Source organism: Manis pentadactyla, chromosome 5, assembly GCF_030020395.1.
Source record: "Manis pentadactyla isolate mManPen7 chromosome 5, mManPen7.hap1, whole genome shotgun sequence".
In the NCBI taxonomy this organism is placed as follows: domain Eukaryota; kingdom Metazoa; phylum Chordata; class Mammalia; order Pholidota; family Manidae; genus Manis; species Manis pentadactyla.
The window spans coordinates 150,146,641-150,168,013 of record NC_080023.1 but is presented as its reverse complement, the minus strand read 5'-3'; the positions used below and the strand labels follow the sequence as shown (position 1 = coordinate 150,168,013).

The 21,373-nt window shown below is 40.6% G+C and overlaps 1 protein-coding gene across 9 annotated transcripts in view; it reads left to right on the top strand.

The window, feature by feature from the left end:
- The window catches only part of PTPRA (protein tyrosine phosphatase receptor type A), a 237,877-nt gene that overhangs the window by 180,670 nt on the left and 35,834 nt on the right, over positions 1–21,373 (top strand). For 7 of the 9 annotated variants that reach the window (XM_036924666.2, XM_057502815.1, XM_036924667.2 and 4 more), the window contains 5 exons: positions 4,512–4,596; positions 5,749–5,822; positions 6,011–6,147; positions 18,422–18,512; positions 19,398–19,474. In XM_036924666.2, coding sequence (XP_036780561.1) covers positions 4,512–4,596; positions 5,749–5,822; positions 6,011–6,147; positions 18,422–18,512; positions 19,398–19,474 — 464 coding nt within the window. Of the gene's footprint in view, positions 1–4,511; positions 4,597–5,748; positions 5,823–6,010; positions 6,148–14,230; positions 14,325–18,421; positions 18,513–19,397; positions 19,475–21,373 lie in introns of all 9 variants that reach the window. The other 2 variants (XM_036924669.2, XM_036924670.2) reach the window with 1 other exon arrangement.

The following is a 21,373-nucleotide window of genomic DNA, read 5'->3' as shown; positions in this document are numbered from 1 at the left end:
AATGGTACTGTGATTATGTTAAGAATCCTTTTCTCTTAATGAGAGATACTGAAGTAATTACAGTTGAAATGTTATGTCTCAGATTTGCTTTAAAATAACCCAGTGTGGTGGTTCTCAGCTACAGGAGGTTTTCCTGCCAGAGGACATTTGGCAAAATCTGGAGATGATTTTAATAATCAAATTGAAGGTTTACTGCTGGCATCTAGTAAGTAGAGGCCAGGCATGTTGTTAAATATCCTACGGTGTCCACCACAGTGCCCCCACCACAGCACCCCCACAACAGAGAGTTATTTAGCCCCAAATGTCGATAGTGCAAGGTTGAGAAACTCTGGTCTAGATGAAAACCAGTGGCATGCAGTGGTAATGCTAAAGTGGCCTGTTAAGTACATAGGGATTTCTTGTAGTGTTCTCTTTACTCCTGTGTAAGTTTAAAGGTTTTCCCTAATACAAAGTTTTTAAAATATTTTTTTTATTTAAAAGTATAAGTATTCTCTGAAAAACTTCCCCTCTGTGTAGAGCACGGTTTTTCCAGCTGAGTCTGGATGGGACACCACAGCTTGTTTTTCCGCTTGTGGATATCCTGGCCCTGTGTTAGCCAGCCTTTGGTTAAATACTATCTGCCCACTTTCATCCCCAGTCCTTGTTGACTTGAAGCTTCGGGTGTCTCCAGGCCCAAACTGGTAGAACCAGTGCTCACCTTTCAGCTGGAGGTTCTTCAGTTCTGAGTGATCTTTTCAGCAATCCGGTCTCATCTGCTCTGTCCTCTGCAAATTCCTCCAAGTTTCTGGTCTATTGATGCCTCTCTTTGCTGCCTTCCAGATAGGCTTTTGATTTATTAGTGTTTTCATATTTCTCCTATCATTTCATTGTACTTCTGGGAAGAGAAAAAAGTATGGATTCAGCCCACTGTCTTGAGCCAGACTTCTCTTATTACCTTCTTTTAATATCTGGTATACAGCCTTCTGTGACTGGTGTTAACAAAGACATATTTAATGACAAATCATTCTTTAATCCATTCACTCAATGTAGTACTGTATTTGTTTAGGGCTAACTATGTGTGAAATTCTGTGTGGGGTCTTAGGTATATGATGAGAAACAAATCCTTGCCCTTGTGGAATTTATGATGTAAAGGAGGGATACTCATTAATCAACTACACTCAAATAAATATATAATTATAAAGTGGAAGAGGTATTATCAAGAGAAATAATAGAGTGCTGTGTGAGAGTAATAAAGAAAATAATAGCTAACATTGACTGAGGACCTAATTCGTGCTAGTTACTGTGCCAAGAACATTACATAGATGATCTCATTTAATCTTTAGAATGGCTAATTTTAGAGGTAAGGAAACAAAGACTTAGGATGCTAATTTAGTATTAGCAAGTTAGAAAAGACTTCTCTGGGAAAAGTAACACTTAAAATGAGAACTGGATGACCAGGAGTTAACCAGACAGAGAATGAAGGGGAAGCTATGTAAAGCAAAAGGAATAACATGTTTCAAAGGCCTAAGGAAGAAGTGAACTCAGCATCAAAAGATGCCAGTAGCTGAAGTTCAGTGAGCAAAGAAAGAGTGCCAGGAGATAAAGCAGTGACTAAATGGGGGAGGTTGTTATAGACAGGGTCAGAATATTATATTTCATTCTAAAGGCTTGGGAAGCCATAGAAATGTTTTACATAGGAGAGAACATGATCTGATTTGCTTACTTAGAAACCATTCTGACTGCTTTGTGAAGAATGGATTAGCAGGAGACAGAGGCTTCTGTGATCCAGATGAGAGGGAATAGAGATTTAGACTACAGTGATGGTGACAGAATGGAAAAGAGGCAGACAAATTTGAGGTGTTGGTTTAACTCTAAACATATAACTTGCTTCTGGGATGGATATAGAAAATAAGCATGAGGGAAGAAATCAAGGGGATTTCCACATTTCTTACTTGCACAGCAGGGAAGATGGCAGTGCTAGCCACTGAATGGTGAGGGAAAGGTTTTAGACACAGAAAGTTTATATTGCCTATGAAATTGAAAGTTGAGGAGGCACATAAGCTCAGAAGAGAGGTCTCGCCAATCAGTGTAAATGTGGGAACTGCTGACATACCATTTGTGCTTAAAGCCATCTGTCTGATCAGATCAACTAGATAGTGTAGTGAGGAGTTGCCAAGGACAGAGCCCTGAGGAAACCAGACATCTAGAGATATGGTGTTGGAAGAGTAACAACTAGTGAGGGAAAATGAGATGGAGCAACCAAGAGATAGAAAGAAAATGTGAAGAGTGCTTTGTTGTGGCAACCAAAAGAAACTTCTTTAAAGAGAGAGTAGTCAGCTGATTTGCTCATTTTAAGATGAGAGCCACATTCCAGGGTATGTTTGAAAACTGCCATCAGTAAAGAGGCATGGTATGTTATCTCTCATCTCTTAAAAAAAAATGCTTTCCACCTCACATATCTCACCAGTTGCTGTTCCTTTTCTCTGTAGCCCTTTGTGGTAAAAGTCCTCACCTCAGATAAATCTCACAGTCTCCTCTTTCATCTTTATTTCACTCCATTAAGGCTTTCTTACCAACTTCTCAACTGAAACCACTCTTGGAAAGGTCACCAATAGTTGCCATCTTGTCAAATCCAGTCCAGTTCTCTGTGAAACGTACCTGCTTAATTTGTTGGTAGTATTGGATTGAGTTGATTACTTCCTCCTTGAAAAACTGTTTATGGCTTCCGTGATATAATATTCTGCTGGATTACCTTCCACCTCATGACTTTCACTTATGAGTCAGTTTAGCCAGCTGATCTTTTTAAAGAATGTAAATCCAGTTATATCTCTTCAAGCCCTTTAATCACATAGTTTTCTTCATCACATTCAGAATTAAATTCACACTCATTACCATGGCCTACAAATCCGTAAATCTTCTGGTTCCTGCCTACCTCTCCAGCCACATCTTGTACCACAGCTGCCCTTTGTACTATCTCTTGAAACTGCCAAGCTCCTATGGACTGTTATGTTTGCTGCTACCTGTGTCTGGAAAGCTGTTAGCCCAGATCTTCATATGGTTCACTTCTTCACATTATTTAGACCTCAACCGCTTCAGACCTTCCCAAACTACTCTAAAAATAGACCCAATCCATCACCCCCTATCCCTTTACCCTTCTTTTCTTCAGAGCTCTTGTCTCTGTCTGACATTATGTGTTTAATTATAAAGAGAGGAGAACCCTAATGTCCCCTCTTTACCCAGAATGTTGGCTTTCTATCACCTGTCTGCTTGATTACTCCTCTTTTCCCAGTCTGGAACAGTGCCTCACATGCAATTGCTGGTCCATAAATTTTTTTCTAATGAATGCTAAGAGGTTGAATCAGATGAGGATGGGAGTGTTCCTGCTGGACTTGGCAATATGCCATTTGTTGGTGTCATTGATGAGCAGTTTAAGTGGAGCACTGAGGGTGAGAGTCAAAGCAAAATAGCTTAAGGAATATTGGAGGTAAGCAATTAGAGAAAACAACTGTTTCATAGTGGGAAGTTAACTGAAGAGAGGCATGGGTTCTTGATGGCTGGAGGAGAGTAAATAAGGGCAAGAAGACAAGTCTTTGAGATGATAGTAATGGATGTAATCCAGAGCATGTGTGACAGGGTTGACCTTCACATGGGAGGGACATATCCTCCATTCTAGCAGGATGGAAAATGGTGAAGATAGTTATGTAGTCATACGTTTGTGTAGTTAATGGTGGGGTGTGAGAGTGGAGGAGGATACGTTATCATCTGGTCAGCTGCCATGAGAAAGGAGGCTAAGTATTGGGTGGAAAGGAAGCCAGTCCCTGTGGAATGGAGGGAAGAGTTGCTATATCTCCAAGCCAGATGTTGCTGTAAAAGGTGGCTGTGGAAAGAGGTAGAAAAGATTACCCAGTATTTTTGGGTACATAGGGCTTAGGGTTCTAAAAATGTCTCCTTTAATCAGAAACAGTGTTCTCTGTGCCTGGAAACCATTTGGTTTATGATAGGAAAACTGTCCTCTTCCCTTCCTCTCCTATCTTGCTCTAAATGGAGCCCATTGAGACTGGGAGAGGGTACATTACTGACTCTACACACCCAGCTTGCCTTCATGTTTGGATGTGCTTTCAGATATTTGAGTCTTGTGTATGTGGTAAGTACTCTTTTAGGCTCTATGGCAATGAATGAAACAAAGTCTCTGCTTTCAAAGGGCTTTTATTCTAAGGCAGGGATTCAGAGAGTACACAAATATATAGTAAACCAGAGATGGGGTGCACATGTCAGTCACCCTAGGCCCTCACCCTACCCTTTCTTCTGTTCCATCCAAAAGCCCTGGGGTGGCTATAGCAGATGTTTTATCTTTGTTCTCTGTCTCTGTCTCATTCACTCACTCTTTCTCTCTCACTCACTCTGTCCACGCCCTGCAATCCACAGAAGCATTGCACAAGCCCATCTTCCTCATCTGGGTGTTTCCCTAGCAACTGACTTGAGCCCTCTATTGCACACAATGGTAATGACATGTTTTGTTCTCTCAATTTCAGATGAGACGCCAATTATTGCTGTGATGGTGGCCCTGTCCTCTCTGCTAGTGATTGTGTTTATTATCATAGTTCTGTACATGTTAAGGTGAGCATGCTAATGCTTCTGTGTTCTCTTGGAATCTATTTCAATACCCCAGGAGGGTCTCAAGAAGCCCACACAGTCCAGAAGATAGTAGAATAAAGACAATAATAGTATAAAGGGAAATGATTCATGGTAGTGTTACTAAGTTTAAAATTCTACTTAGAAATGGTTTAAATAGTCTTCCCAAGACCAGCTCCTGTCCTTTTTTTCCACCTGTCAGTCCCCCAACTCCCATTCAAGCTAAAACCCAGGATGGTGATTTGAAGGCTGAGGAAAGAAGCCAGTCTCTGTTATTACTGACAGGTGTTTGAAGATCTGCAGATCTAGCCCTGTTGTAGCAGCCTGTGAATGTGCTCCAGTGGAGATTAAATAAAGGCCTATTTTATTTCTATTGGGGGGTTAGCTCCACAGCTGTATAGGACCCCTGACCGTGGCATACTGAACTGAAGCACATGAGTTACAGGGTTCCCCTTTCTGACTTTTCTTTTGGGGTCCTCTACATACTAGTACTCAAACAGGGAGCAAAAGTAAAACCCAAGGAAAGAGGGAGATGCATTTGTTCTCTTCCTGCTGAAGTTACTGCCCTAACAAATTTTGGGTTAAACTCAGCCCTTATTTTTGGCTTAAGCTGCTTCTGTAGAATAAAAAGAGGGGAACCTCGTGCACTCCTATAATTTGTCCTGTGTCTCCACCATTCTGCAGGAGACTTGTAGCCAGACCTGTGCCCACCCAGTCTGAAGCTCTGGGCTTCTGCCTGGTTGCACCACAGAAAAACCAGAAATTTTGTTTGATACGGATATTCTTATCTCCCCTCGCTGTATTCCACCCACTCATTCCTTTTCCACCTGGTTGAGCTGTGGTCTCCAGTGAGTGCTGAATCTGGAGCTACACAGAGGAGCCATACGAACCAGAATATACTTTTGGTGTTATCTGGGTTAGATCTTAGTGTGCTGAGGGTGAGCAGGAGCATCGTGAAGCACTCAGTCACCATGGAATAGAGGTGCCTCAGCACGTGCAGGGCCTGTGTCTCAAAGAGCCTGTTTATTTGGTAAATGAGATTTAGAAAGGCTGGCTTGATTAGTGAAAGTACAAAGCCAATGATTGGTCTCTCCTGCTTCTGTGCTTCATTTATCACTGTGAACATTTTCTCATTAGGTTTAAGAAATACAAGCAAGCTGGGAGCCATTCTAATTCTTTCCGCTTATCCAATGGCCGCACTGAGGATGTGGGTAAGGCACCCTGGAATGACATGGGGAATCTTCATAGAGGAGAAAATCAAGAAAGTAGGGGTTTCCCCATCCTAAAAGGGGGCAAAAAAATACTTGGAGATTACAGCCCTAGTTCTTAGAGGCCTGGTCCATGAGACTGAGTTGGGTCCCCTGAGCACCTGATCAACCTTCCCCTTTGTATACTGCAGAACCCCAGAGTGTGCCGCTCCTGGCCAGGTCTCCAAGCACCAACAGGAAGTATCCGCCCCTCCCCGTGGACAAGCTGGAAGAGGAGATTAACCGGAGAATGGCTGATGACAATAAGCTCTTCAGGGAGGAATTTAACGTGAGTTCTTTGCTGAGGCTGGTGTTGTCAGCAGGGAGGAAGGCAGACCTAAGGGCAGGCCTTTTGAATCATGGGATAGAAAACAGGTTTCTATGGGTTAAGAGGTGAGAATTTTCTTTTAATTTGCCCATAATAAAAAGAGGTGAGAAACTTTTTAACGAGGGTATCTGACTCCTTTTCTATATGACCATGAACAGGAAGTGAAAAAAAAATCGCCTCACCTCTCTCATCTCTACCCATCCATCCATCCATTCATCATCTCATCTGTTACTATGTTTAAAAAGTGCTTATCAAGGATCTAATAAATGTTCTAGGTTCCAGGGATTTGGGGGTGAGCAAAAACAGACCCAGTTCCTATACTCAGGGAATTCACTGTTCAGTAGGGGAACCCCATAAATGAGAACAAAAATAACTATCAGTTCAAACAACAGCATAGGACATGAGGGACTGTATAGTTATAGGACACTATATGAAGAGATGGCCTTTTAGCATCTAGCACAGGGCCCAAAGAGTTCTTAAGTAGACAATATAGTAGTAGATTAGTATGAAAAACGGAGACTATGGCACACTGCAGAGCCCAGGCCTCATGTTGGTATTTAGATTTATATTTTTTGTAACTCCCTCAACAGAACAAGTTTGTGAATCTACCATTTGGTGATCCCAGCCTACCAGTTCTGATCCTAAGTCAGAATTTCCTTGAGGAAATGATGTTTTAATTGAGACCTAATCACACACAAGAGCACTGGGAAAGGGGGCTGGGAAACTTTTTAGGTACTGGAAATAGCAGGAGCACTATCAGTAGTGTAGGTGAGGGAGGGAAGGACACAGGCAACAAATAAAGAAGGGCTTTGTGCCACCAAAGGGCAGAGACTCAAGGGAGTAGTAACAAATGAAACTGTGGAAGAAGACTGGGCTAGACTATAGGACCTAGGTATTGTGATGAGAGAAGTGGAAAGCCATGGACCAACCAGACTTGTATTTTGAAAAAATGACTGGCTGCTGTAGAGGGAGTAACCTGTGAGGAGAACAGAATGGATGCATGGGGTACATTAAGGGTTGCAACGGTTAAGACCAGAAGTGCTAATAGGTTGACCTAAGATGATAATGATAGGGAAAGGAGAATGGATTTGAGGATACAGAGGAACAGTTCCAGAGTGGGCCAATTCATCAACTTGGACATTATTAAACTCTCAGTCTCCTTCATACCTTTCCACGCAGCCAAGTGTCAGCTTTGTCTCTTAGTCTGGCTCACCTCATGATGCCAAAATGGCTGTCCCCATTTTAAGTGCCACATGGAGGTATAACAATGTCCAGTGGGAAAAGGATGACTGTTTCTTCCTGTATGTCTCCTTTTATCAGTGAGGAAAGCTTCTAGAGACTCTCTTATCACATGCTCCTTTTTAAACCAGTAATAAGCAAGGGAGAAATAGGCTGGCTGAGGCCAATCCAGATTATTCCTGTGTCATGCAGGGGTTAGACAGAGAAACCCACAAAACGGATGCTCTGGTAGCAAGGAGGAAAGAAGGAATGGTTATTGGGTGGGCAGATCACCACTCATACCTGCACTACCACTGGAGGATTTAGGGGGGATGGAGAGTGATATGGTCAGATTTGCCCTGGCTGCAATGAGGACAATAGATGGGAGGGAGGCAGGACTTGAAGCAGGAGACTATTTATCAGGCAAGAGTTAATGGAATACCTTGAATCCTTTTTCTGGCTGTTGGCAAAACAGTGCCAATTAATGTTTATTGTGATTGGGAGCATTTACCTCATCCCAGAAGATAGCACCCCTGCCTCAGCACTGTAGCTATATCTCCTGTAGACACTCTACTGTTTTATAATCTTTAGTGCTGCTTCTGGGTAATGGGGTATGTGACCCCGTGGCCATAGCTCTTAGTTTGCAGGTAATATTCCCTGAGATGCCATGGTAGTGCATTCTAGTAAGTCCCCGGGTGAGGATAGTGTTCCTAAAGACTTGGTAGGCAAATTCAGACAGATGTTGTGGTAAGAGCCAGTTGCTGTGCTACCATGGCTCAATGGGCCAGCACTAGAGGACCACAGCTGTGGGTTCCTAGTGGGGACTGCTGTCTGGCTAGCATATGCATAGAACTTAAATATCTCCCATCTCATTCCAGTTACCTGCTACCCAGGGATTGGCTTAAATCCTGGCCTCCAGTGAGGTAGTGTGATACTTGCTTGAATTTCCGCTCACTTGAAGGATTTCTCTTTTATACTCATTGAGAGCCCTTCCTTAAGTAGATTATCCCATAGCAGTCTACTTCCAGAATGGACTAGCATGTCTTACAGAGCCATTTGTACTAGGCTGGACTTTTTCTTCTTCTGTCAGCTGTTGACATCATCAGGAAGTCAGAGGTGACTACTGAACGAGTGAGTGTGAGGCAAGCATTCTATACACATCACTTCCAGTTAGTGTTGGAATTCTATGGAAATGGCCAAATTTATGGCTTATTAAATCACATAATTCTTAGTTTATAATGGGTTATTGAAGTCATTTGGCTTATCTAGTGTCCCATTACAGTCTCTGCAAGAGCCAGTGTTAAGCCAAGAACATGATTTTGCTGACAGGTTTGTAGTGTTGTCCTCAAATCCTAGGATTTTTCATTATGATTGTACTGCTCAGCCTTAACCACAGACACTTATGGCCCTATAGCATCTACCAGAGACAGTTTCTCTGTGGTCTGGATCAGTGGCCTTCTCTTTTCAGATCACTTAGTAAATGAGTCAGAACAGGATAACAGCATGTGGTATATGCTGTCTCCAAAATCCAAAGTGTCCCGGCAGGCATCACTTCTTCTTAGCAGAGGAGGGGGATGCATGTCAAGGAGCAGCAACTTGTCCTTTACATCAGAGGAGATAACCTGACATGCTGTAGGCCTTTGACTTTTAGAAAACTAGGCTGAGGTGGCAGGCCACTCAATTTTTATGTCTGGCATGTACATTTAAGATACATAACATTCTGCTCTTCAAGACCTGTCATCTTGATGTCATTAATGTAGTTGTCAGGGTGATATCCTGTGAAACACTGAGACAAAATCCCAGTGAACTAGATCACAGCAGGGAGTGGTCAAGATGATTTATCACTGAGGCTGCTCCTGCCATGAGAAAGGGAAACTGCTCCATGTAGTCTTTGTGTACCATAAAGGAAAAAACATGCACTTGCCTCATTTAGCACTGTATTTCAGGTACCAGGGGTTATGTTAATCTGTAGAGAGGAGAATGCATCTGGGAAAGTAACTGCATATTTGCAGCTCCACGTGATTTGCATATTATGACCTACTGCCATTCTTCAAAACTGTCAATCATTTGTGTTAGTCTTTCTGGTAGCTTGCCTGGAGGATAGTGGAAAGTATCAGAATAGCTCATATTTAATACTTACTGAGCACTCACTTCATGCCACCACTAAACTCAGACATGTAAATGGATTATCTCTTCATTATCCTGCAACTTTTAAGTCTTCTGTAGCACTTAGGGTCTCTGTCACTCACCTAGGAACTTAGCCTTTTGGTAAAGAGAGATTACTGCTCCAGCAGCTTGCACTTGCTCTTGCTTCTGTAGTGAGCCTTATCCAAAAGGTTAGGGTATTCTGCCTCTTGCTGTAGATAGCTATTTCAGCAGTACATTGGGAAAATAGGCAGTCCTTACATGAGGCCAGACTCCTATTACCTGGTCTGCAAAGGCTCCATTCTAGCTAGCATGAAATAGTGGCATTTGGGATTCCTAGGAATTAGTGAGCTCAAAGCCAGAACCCAGTAGACCCCAAAAGGTGTATTACCCTTTACCTGGTGGAGTTACCATGGTAAATGGCTATAGATTCTTAAGGAAAGATGAGGAGGAAGTTTCATGGTATATGAATGGTGATGTGCTGTGGCAGGGTTGTTCCTTACATGTGCCCATCATTGAAGAGTTCTAGTGAACTGACCCAGGCCTGGAATTTGGATGACAAGGGCCCTTTCCCTAACATGGCAGTCTTGTCAGGCCCTCACAACTGACCTGGGCTTGCTGCCTCCCATTTCCATTATGAGAGCTTCACCCAAAGATGTCTGAGCCCTTGTGACTGTGGCCTCTGAGGCTCCTTCCATCCCCCCAAGATCAAGAATCTCATTTTGAAGCTAGTGCTTTCCACCAGGAGCTCACTCTGATGAAGACAGGTAGGAAAGCACTTCTGAACGATTCCAGTGCTTTCCTTCCCAAGGTACACCCTCTAGCAAGTCATGTGCTGTGAATTCCATCAGGGACATGGTGAAGGTATCAGTAGGAAGGTTGAGCCTGTTGGGTCATGGATAACACTGATCTCTACGTTGTGCCAAGCAAGGACTTTCTGACTTTTCATTGTTGCCCTGTTACCTAGCTGGATCCAGCATTCCTTCCAGTTTTCCACTGGCCACCCTAGCCCACCATTAGAGCTGTGATCAGTTTCCTGAGCTGTCACACTGACCACAGAAGTTCAGTTAACCATACCATAACTAGAAATTAGGCCTTATCCAAAAATTATGCTCTCCCCTCTTTGGTCTAACATCCACAAAATCTCTATCAGCTCTTCCTGCAGTTTTTAATAATTCAACTCAGTGAATTCTTGCAGTTTTCTCTAAGTATTAGCTCTTTGCTTTTCTATCTTGTTTATGTATTTTACTCTCCAGATCATGTTATACTTGCATGCTGATTATCTGTGAGCAATGAGAGCTGAGTTATGGGGCAGTTTTTATCATGAAAGCAAGGTACAATAGAGAGCATAGTAGAGATTTTTAGAAGTTGGTTTTCTCCAACCCCTTCCTTTGAGTATCATTTCCATTGTCTCACCTAATGCCCTGTCTTTCACATGAGCAAACCAGGAAAGATGTGAATTCTATTGGCATTAACATTTAGCAGCCAGCAAAATTCTAAAATCTTAACATTTGTTCTAGCAAAATACTGTAGGGCAGTCATAGAAAGGCCCTGAGTCTTGCACTGTCTTTGGAGATGAGCATTTGATACTAGAGTTGGGTTTTTTCTTGTTCTGTTTTCTAATGTTGTCAGAAGTAACCCTACTCCTTGGTTTCAATATTTCTTGTCTTCTGTTAATTGGGACTCCCCCACCCCTTTACCACCAGCTGGAACTCATCCCAGGTGATTGCAAGCGGTACCTGAAATAACTTGTGCAGTTATGAACTGTTAGTGGCTTGTTCTTTCCCATCCCGAAAATTGGCTAAACAATTCCTATTCCTTCATCTTAACGCAGGAATCAGATTCACATCACCCACATTTCCCCCATCAGCCTCTCAACTGCAACTCTGATATTAAATTGCTAAGTCAGTTAAGGTCTTTTGCCCTTTCATTTAAAAATAAAAGAAGTCAACTCAACGAAATTAAGCAATAAAAAAACAAACAAACCCAAAGCCATCCATTGGGAAGATATAGGGGAAGCTGGCAGGATCCAAAATGAGGTAGACTACCAGCCCTTGGGCAGAGCAGGCCCTGTCGTGGTGGCTCTGGAAGAGGAAGAATAACACAAAGGACCAACATACCAATTTGTGTCTCCTGTCAAAGAATAATATTCTTAGAGTCAGGGGAAGAGGAAAGCCTTTCTAAGCAAAACATGGTATTCAGAAGCCAGAATGGAATAGATTGAAAGATACTAAGTATATTAAAATATTAAATGTCTCTATGAAAAATAATTTCCAATAAGAAATTGGCCAATAGGAGAAACTGTCACAGGTAGAAAAAGAGTTCTCCATAATATATAAAGGGCTTCTACAAACCTGTGAGGAAAAAAGTATACATTGCAGTAGAACTAACATTGGTAGTTCACAGAAGAAAAACAAATGGTCTGTAAACATGAAAAGAAGTTCAACTACATGAAGTAATCAGGAAGTCCTGATTAATACAAACCATTATTTTGGGCCTGTTAGATTTAAAAATTTTAGAAGATTTATTTCAAGTATGGACAAAGATATGGGGATACAGGCACTTTTATACCCAGGGCGGGGAGGAGGGGTTAAATCGGTATAGCACAGGAAGGAGGATTTGGCAGCATCAACCAAACTTTAAATGCTTATGCTGTCTGACCTAACTTCTTGGACTCTTATCAGAAAACAAAATATATATTTGTACAACAATGTTCATCACAACATTATTTATAATAGCAAAGAAAATAAAATGAAAATCGTATTTATCAAATGGCAGAATGGCTAAATGATTTCTTGCATCTATTTTTAAATTCTGTATTGTCATTAAAATAATGTGTTGACATAGAAAGATCTCCAAGTCATATTGTTATGGGAGAAAAAACATTGCAGAGGACTATACATGGGATAATCCCCTTAAAAAAAAAAGGTACATATGTGAGGGTGCTAACATATTTTTTAAAGTTTGGAAAAATACTGTGAACTGTATGAGCAGCAGTTATTTCCAAAGGGGGTATGTAGAAGATAGGAGAGACATGCTAGGGAACTGTTTTCTACTGAGTTACTTGAGTTTCTTTTACAATAAGCTTATTCTTTTTATAACATCCTAGAAATAGTTTTTTTTAATACAGTAACTAAAGTTAATGGAGCTTTGCCTTAGCATAATATTCATTATACTCTAATGGATACAAAAGCAGGTAGAATAAAGAGTTGATGTCCCCAAACTGAACTATGCCAGCAGTCTTGTGGTCAGGTCTTTATGAAAAGGAATACCACTGAATGGAAAGTTGTTCTGGAGAAAAATTGGGCCATTGGGAATGACAGCTGAAGGAACAATAGGCATAGGACATGACAGCTGTTTTCAGATATTTGACAGGCTAAAAGGAGAGTGTGTAGCATTTCTGTGAAACCCCACCACAGTTGAAAGTGGCTTTTGTCCTAGAATTATAGCTGGAACCTTTTTATTGATCAGTATTTGTCTTAGAAGGAAGCACTGAATTTGTTTAAAAACAGCACTTTGAAAAGCCATTTATTGAGGTCCCAAAAGCATACTCATGGTTTAAAAAACAAACAGAAAGATAACATTTAGGTAGTTCTTGAGAGGAAGGGGATGGGAGAGAGAGAAGAGAGGGAAAGAAGTGGAGCCAGTGAGATGGTCAAACTCTGTGCATTATGAAATGTGACCCTCCCCCTCCACACACACACACACACACCTTGCTAAGGACCCTATATCTTTAGTAGAGAAAGCTTAATTCTTGGATTTCCAGGTGAAGAAGCATGTATGTGTAATCTGATGATGAGACTGTGTGGCAGCTGTTGAGGTAGACGCAGAATAGCTAGCGTCTACAATGATGAGTTGTTTACAAGTAAATGTATCAGAACCAAAAGTCTAGGGGAATTAGTAGGAACTGTGTCAAGGGCTTTGGAATTCAGTAGTCCAGGGAATTGAGGGCCCCAGATTTCCAAGGGGCAGAGAAGGCGCCAGCTGACATCTGGGTTTTACACTAGTCAGTACAAGGGAAATGCAAAAGAAATTCTGTATCTAGGTGTTGGGTCCTTCTGAACAGAATTGTTCCAAGATGAGAAGAACTGCCTTGAAAGACAGTCAAACTCTATTAGATTCCCCATCATGGCAGAATGTTCAGGCACTGGTGACCGTTAGGTGAGAGTATTTGAAAGGGGACTCAAACTTAAAAGTGAGTAAGATTCAGTACTGTACTGGAGATCTTAGGCAGCACAGTGAGGCATGAAAAGAAATGAAAGGTATTAAGGATTGGAAAGGAATAAACAAACATAAATTTTTCACCAAGGAAAATACTGTCCTAAGATAAATCCAAAGACTCATCAAATATATTACTAGAATTAATAAGTTATTTTAGTAAGGTTGTACAAAGACAGCATAAAAATTAATGTATTTCAATACATAAACCACAGTCAGAAAATCTAGTAATTTTTAAAACATGCCATTTACAATAGCATCTAAAATGTACCAGGAATAAACTTAGCAAAATATTTACAAAATCTTTGGAGAAAATTATAAAAATGTTTGAAAACATTAAAGAAAAGCCTAAACTAGTTGAAGAGGTTAGGTCAGCGGATTAGAAGGCTCAGTATTGTAAAGATGTCAATTCTCCCCAAACTGACACATAGATTCAATCCAATTCCAATAAAAATCCCAACAGGTTTTTTGTGGAACTTGACAAGCTGATTCTAAAATTTTTATGGAGGAGAAAAGATTCAAGAATAGCCAAGACATTCCTGAAGAAGAAGAACAAGGTGAGGAGACCTGCCTTACCAGATATAAACAGTTATTATAAAATAAAGTAATTAAGACAGTTTTGTATTGGCACTGGGATAGATGGATTGACCAATGGAATAAAATAGCCTCAAAGCAGATTCGTGTATAGGTGGAAACCTATTTATGACAGAAATGCTGGTGCAGTTTTTGTCTTCACAACAAATAGTTCTCAGGCAGTTGGGTAACCCTGTGGGAATAAATGAAATTGAATTCTTGTCTGAGACCAAACAAAAACCAGTTTTGATGTAAACACTGAACTTTAAAGGACAAAATGATGAAACATAGAGACAATAGTATAGGAAAATATGCCTATGATTTCACAGTAGGAAAGGGTTTCTTAAGTCTTAAAATGTTGATAAAAAGAAAGATTGATCCACTTGACTGCATTAAAATGCAAAACTTCTGTTTGTAAATAGATACCATAAAGAAAATGAAAGGGCAGGCCACAGACTTGGTAAAAAGATATTTGTTAACACTTACAACTGATAAAGGATGAGTGTCCAGAATATGTAAAGAACTCCTACAAATTAATAAGAAAATAATCAGTGGAAAAACGGGGACAGCACTTGACTAGGTACTACACAGAAGAGGAAACCCTGTTGACCAGTAAATTATGGAACGATGGTGAACCTCATTAATAATCAAAGAAATGTAAATTAAACCTAGATTTGATACAGTTGAAGTCTGACAGCAAATATTGACAAGGACCCAGAACAACTGGAACACTTTCCATTGCTGGTGGGAGTGTAGATTGATTTGGCATTCCCTGGTGAAGTTAAAGAGACTCATACCTGAAACTTGCACATGTGCACAAAGAAACACATACAGATTAGTGCTCAAAGCAGAATTGTTAACTGTAAACAACCCAAATATTCAGTAGTAGAATGGATAAATAAATGTTGGTATAGTTTCAAAATGGAGCACTACAAGGTAGTTAAAGGGAATGAGCTTCAGCTACACGAAACAACCTGGGTTGATCTTCAGAGCATAATGTTGGGCAAAAAAAGCAAGTAACCACTTGGTTATGATCCATTTTTATCCAAAAAAAGACTGAACAATAAAAATATATTGTTCAAGGATACAAAATGTTGAGGCATACAAATAAATTAAAGCAAGGTAAAAATACACAGAAAATTCCATATTTACTTGTGAGAAGGAAAAGGATATGATGAGGAAGGGCCCAAAGAGAACTTCTAAGTTAAACTGGGTGATGGCAATCCTTTTTTATACATATAAAAACTGAAGAAATTATTTTTAAAAATTGCATGTTTTTAAAAAATTACTTGGTATGTAAGTTTTGCTTCCAGTAAAGGCTTAAGCAAGAACTGAAGTGGTCTTTGATGCCACCTAGTGTTTCTAGAGAATGTAACATAACCTTCTTGTTCAGCAGCTTCTACCTAGCTCTGTGGGCTAGGTTTTTCAAAGTAGGAACTAAAAGTAGTAGTTTCATCCCTGACCTAGGCTCTTCAGTCTGACCCTTTTCCTCTAAGACAGTGTTCTCTTTGGCAGGCCCTTTCTTTTCTCTTACCATACAATGGCTCCTCCTGTTTCTTCCTAACTTTCCTTTTAGGAGCCTCAGCCTGGCAGGAGATGCAGCCTTTCTTCACTGTGACAGGGGCAGCTATGGGTGCTGACAGGACTGTGAGGTCGTTGTCATTCCTGACCCTGAGGACTTTTTTCAAGAGTCTTGCTATTACTACCTCTGTTCTACATAATTCTAGACAAGGGATGTACAAGAAAATTAATGCCTCTGAATTAGTCATAAGGGTTTAAAAACTTGTATCTCACCCTGCCCAGCGTGGAAACCTGTGGAAATCTAGCCTATCTGGATGAAGAGAAGGCAAGCTATGGGCAGAAATTCCAGTCTAACTAAGGTCTCTGTTCCATGTGTAAGAGTCCAACCCAGGAAACTCCTTTTTCCCCTTTGTGTATTGGCAGCATAGAGTCTAAAGAAATTGCCTCTCTCAGTAAAATAGCATGTAGAACCTCCAGGGTTTGAACTCAAAGGAAAATCTCTTGAGTAAGTGAAGGCAGATAGACTATGAGACACTGACCACCATTATCTAAGGGTCTTTCACTTTAATTTCTCATACCAGTTCCTAGTCTTGCCAGTTCCTAGGAAATATAGTTGCTCCCTTAAAGCTTTTGCTTCCATCTGGAAAAATTGGTTCCTTTTAGGTTGGTATTTCCTTTATTTACTCATATATATTTTTATTATCAAAGCTAGAATCCTGAGAGACATCCTTCATTCCTGTCTCTTACTCTCCCCAGTCTACCGTCCCTCATTCCATCTCTAAATCGAGTGATTCTAACTTGGAATGTAGGTCAAGTGCATTTGTTTCCTTGAACCATCACATCATCTTTCCATGCTTCTATTCTTGCCTTCTGGTCCATTTTCCTGTAGCCAGCATGGTTCTTCAACATGTAAATTGGATTGCAGCTTAAAAACCTTGAATGGTTTTCCTCATGCACTTAAAATAAAATTCTCAGTCCCTAGTCAAGGACCTACATGGAAATGTATGATCTGACCTTGCCAAGCTCATCTACTCCACTTCTTGCTACCCCCACCAGCCACGCTTTCCACATAACACCCTCACTGGCCTTTCAGTTCCTCATACAAGGCAGGGCAGGTCTTTGGGAGATGCTGGTTTTGGTGCCTGGAATCCTACTTTCCACACTTATCTTCCTCATAGAGACCTATTCTTAATCTAAATTTGGGTATTTGGGTATTTCTTGTGCTTTCTGATACTTTCTCTAATAGCATTCTGTTCTTTCATTGCATTTATCATGGTGTATAATTTTATCTTCTTTTGTTTTTATGTTCATCTTAAACCCACAAGTCTGTATTGTCCATGAGATCAAGGACCTTATATGTTTGATTCAGCACTGTTTGCTCTGTACCTAGCCAAGTACCTAATAGGTACACAATATATGTTTGTTGAAAGGATGAATGGAAAATAGTACATGAACCATAATTTACTTAACTGTTCCCCTACTGCTGAATACTAAGGTTGTTTTCAGTTTTGGGTCATTCTAAACAATGATGAAGTAAATAATTTGAACATAAAATTTTTATATCTTTAGGCTAGATCATCAGAAGTGGAGTTGCTAGGTCAAAGAGTATGAATATTTTTGAGGCTCATAAAACATTTCCAAATGATTTATCAGAATGGTTGTCCAGGATGGAATTTTAGGCTGCCTCCCTTTTTGCTTTCTTAGTTTTGAACATATAAGAAGAAAACAGTTTAAATAATAAAGTTTAATTTCCCACACCTATAAAACCAATTTATTGAATGCTTATTCTGTGTCAGACATGAGATTATCTTACTTAACTCCTTATGTAAGGAGTCAAACATTTGCTTAAGCACACATTACGCCTTATGTAAGGAGTCAGATTTGCTTAAGCACACACAGTCCAGACTATCTCATGTCATGCCATTTGTGCTTACCCACATACTTCCCAGTGCTAGCTAATGTACATTTGCTCTAAAACTACCGCAGTCCATCATCTCACCCAGACCCTCTACCTCTTAACTGCTGCATCCACGTGAATGTCCCTCCCACCTCCCGGCCTGTCCTTGCTTCCTTACTGCGTTGAGACTAGGCTGCCGTACTCCCTTGTCAGGCCCCTAGAGGGCACCTAACTCAGCTGACATTCTGGAGCTTTCCTGTCATTCACTCAAATGCATCTCATCTTTGCATGGTGGTTAACAGGAGTATAAATGGCCCATCCCTTCAGTTATGTCCCCAGTCCTGTTTATAGGGGTGGTCCATTCTGACCCAGCATTATAACAGGCACCTAACCACATCGTAATCATATAAAGAGCATGCTGCACTTAGAGTAATAGGAAGGGTGTTTTGCCCCCTGGGGATTCTTCATGTTAAATTCTAAGGAGCTTGCAGGCTCTTCAGAGGAGAGGTGTACTCTCTGTTTTGAGCTGCAAGTATTCACCTGGGCCCGTCTTTTTCTCCCAAGAAAAGACAAAACTTGCCAAGTCAGGGTATGGTGCAGCAGTTTGCATGTTTGGTGGTTATCCCTCTTAGTAATATCCTCTGATTTCTCTTAACCTTTCAGGCTCTCCCTGCTTGCCCTATCCAGGCTACCTGTGAAGCTGCCTCCAAGGAGGAAAACAAGGAAAAAAATCGATATGTAAACATCTTGCCTTGTGAGTGTTTGTAGGGTTTTTGGAATGTAACCTGAAATTGCATCTCTAGCCAGATTTTCTGAGGATGGAAAGAATCTTGCAGTTGATCATAGGAGGGTTGGTAATAAGAGTAGGGTCAAGTCTTTGGTTCCCAGGGCAACATAAAGTCATGTCAGGTGCTTGACTAGGATTTTTGTGGCAGGCCTTAAGTTTCTAAGTGGTTAAGGAGAGCAGTTTCACCAGAAGACCAGATAAGATATACACAGTCATTGTGTTTTTTTGTAGTGCTCATTGCAAAAAAAATCCAATTCAGAGTTCTCTTCATGACCCCTTTCCAAAGTTAGCCATTGCTAATCATTGTTGATCTATAACAGATATTTCTCTAGGCCAGTGGTCTCCAGAATGGAATATGCATAATCTAGTGGGATGCAGGAGTGGAATGTTTGAACTTTGCTTTATTTTTGTCATTCTTCTTTTTTTAAATTCATCCTTTAAAAATTGCTGATGTATTTTTGGGTACATAATATATTTACATTTACTGATACTTAGTGTCTTGTTTGTGTATTAATATGTGTGTATTGTATATATTTAAAAAATATAATTGGTATGCTATGTACATTGCTCTATTTTTTTAACTATATATTGGCAATTCATCTGTCAAACAAATATACACTTTCCTTTTTACTAGCTGTTTACTATTCCATATGATGGATATATCTTAATTTAATCATCCCCTAGTGATTGTTGAGATGGGTCATAATTTTTGCTGTTAGAGGTAGTGCTGCAGTGACATCTTTATACATCTCTGTCTGTACTCATGAGCACAGACATCTCAACAGGCCTGGTTACATAAGCACCAGTGAAAAATAAAATTGAGTTTAATTGAAATATTAATTTTTTTTCTAGATGACCACTCTAGAGTCCATCTGACACCAGTTGAAGGAGTTCCAGATTCTGATTACATCAATGCTTCATTCATCAATGTAAGGAACTCAAGCTTTTCTCATTTCTCATATTACCTTGAGTGATTGCTGGCTACCATCTACTGGTTCCTTTCCAAGCTGCATATTAGGAAGAATATTTGTCATTTCAGTTTTTTTCTGAGGAATCTTAATTTTTTTAAGGGACTGAAAAAGATTTTAAAGATCAAAACAGGTATTTTAAAATGTATTCTTAATGTTTACCCTGTCATCATTCCCAAAGGTTTCCTATGCAGAAATCTGAATCTAAATGTGTGCTTTCTGTAGGAGTCAGTGAATCCTTTATTGAGCTAAAGATAACTAAAAACAAAAGCAAGCTTTGCCATCTGTAATATGTGAAGGAGGTATTGCCAGGTTCTGTGGGGCTTAGGGAAAGAAACATTCAGCCAACTTGGTGATCCAGTAGAGGTTGATAGGAAAGCATAAGTCTAAACTCAGGAAAAGAAAGATGAGCAGAAACTTCAAAGCAAAAGGGAAAGCATGAACAAAGTCAGACTAGAAACAGTAGTCTTAGATTGTAAGGTACAAAACAGGAAGTCACTGGGAATTAGGCTTGGGGGATTGGTAGGAACTCGATCTTGGAAAGCATTAGATGTCATTGCGGTTCTTAGTTGCAGACAATGGAGTCTGCTTTCTGTCTAATCTTTTAAGTAGAAAGGGGTTTGTTGTAAGATATGGGTAGCTTACAAAATCCATGGGAGAGCCAGTGAGCCAAGCTAAGGTGCTGCTCAGCAAGGAACAGAGCAGCCGATGACGTATGCAACTACCCCTTGTGACTCTGATAGTGAGACGTCTGCACAGGTGCTGCAGAAGAACTGGGTACTCCTGCTGCCGTGCTTGCCCAAAGACCTTATCCTCCTAGCACAGTCACCATCTCACATTGCTCACTTCTGCCCCAAGTCCTGTGTGGGAGCATCTGCTAGAAAGAAGCTAAGTCTTATGCAGAACTGAGCTGCGAGAGAGTCCAGGAAAGTTAGCTTTTAGTTTCTCTGTAGTAAAAGAGTCAAGTTCTGAGGGGGTGGGACTGGGCGTTGAGTGAGCCACCTTATTGTATCTGCAAATTTCAGTACAACTAAGGGTTTTGATTAATTCCCTAGGCAATAACATTGAGAGTGTTAAAGCCTGGGAGTGACATGGCTCCATTTACATATTGATCATTCAGGCAGGCTACCATGTGCAACATGGACTTAGGAGGGGCCAGTTGGGACTGTTACAATAGCAGGTCACAGATGATTAGGGCCTGTAGAAAGATTGGAAAGGAAGCAGCAAAATAAAAATGACTTTGGAGGTAGAATTTAGTAGCACTTGGTGACTGATAGTATAAGTGAGAGAGAGTATAGGATGATTCTATATAGGGTGTATTGGGTATAGGGTGATCCTGTGAATGTATCCAGTATATAGTTGGTCATATTGATCCAGAGCTCAGAGGAGGTATTCCAGAGCCATGGCCTTGGAAATTACTAGAGAGACTGGGCTCTGGGGCCCACCAGCCTCTGCCTGGCACACTGATCAAAGGGTCCTCATGAGTGAGACAAAAGGAGACCAGGAGAGAAGAGGGAGGAGTAAACATGGAAGAACTCTTAGGTGGTTAGCAGGGTTAAGGGCAGATGAGAGATCCAGAGGGAAGGAGGGAGCAGATGTGCTGTGGATAAGGAGTATAGAGGTTGACAATGTCCTTTGCTGAAGTAAATTGAGGCCATTTGTTGTAGGCTGCCAGTTACACTTACCAAACGTTCTTATCCTTCCAACTTTAATGAGGTATAGTTTATATAACAAAGATTCAAACATTTAAAATGTAGAATCCAGTGATTTTTAGTAAGTTTACCAGGCTATGCTGCCATCACCTTATGTGTTTTAGAACATCATCTAATGCTGTTAACTGAGATGTAATTCATATGCCGT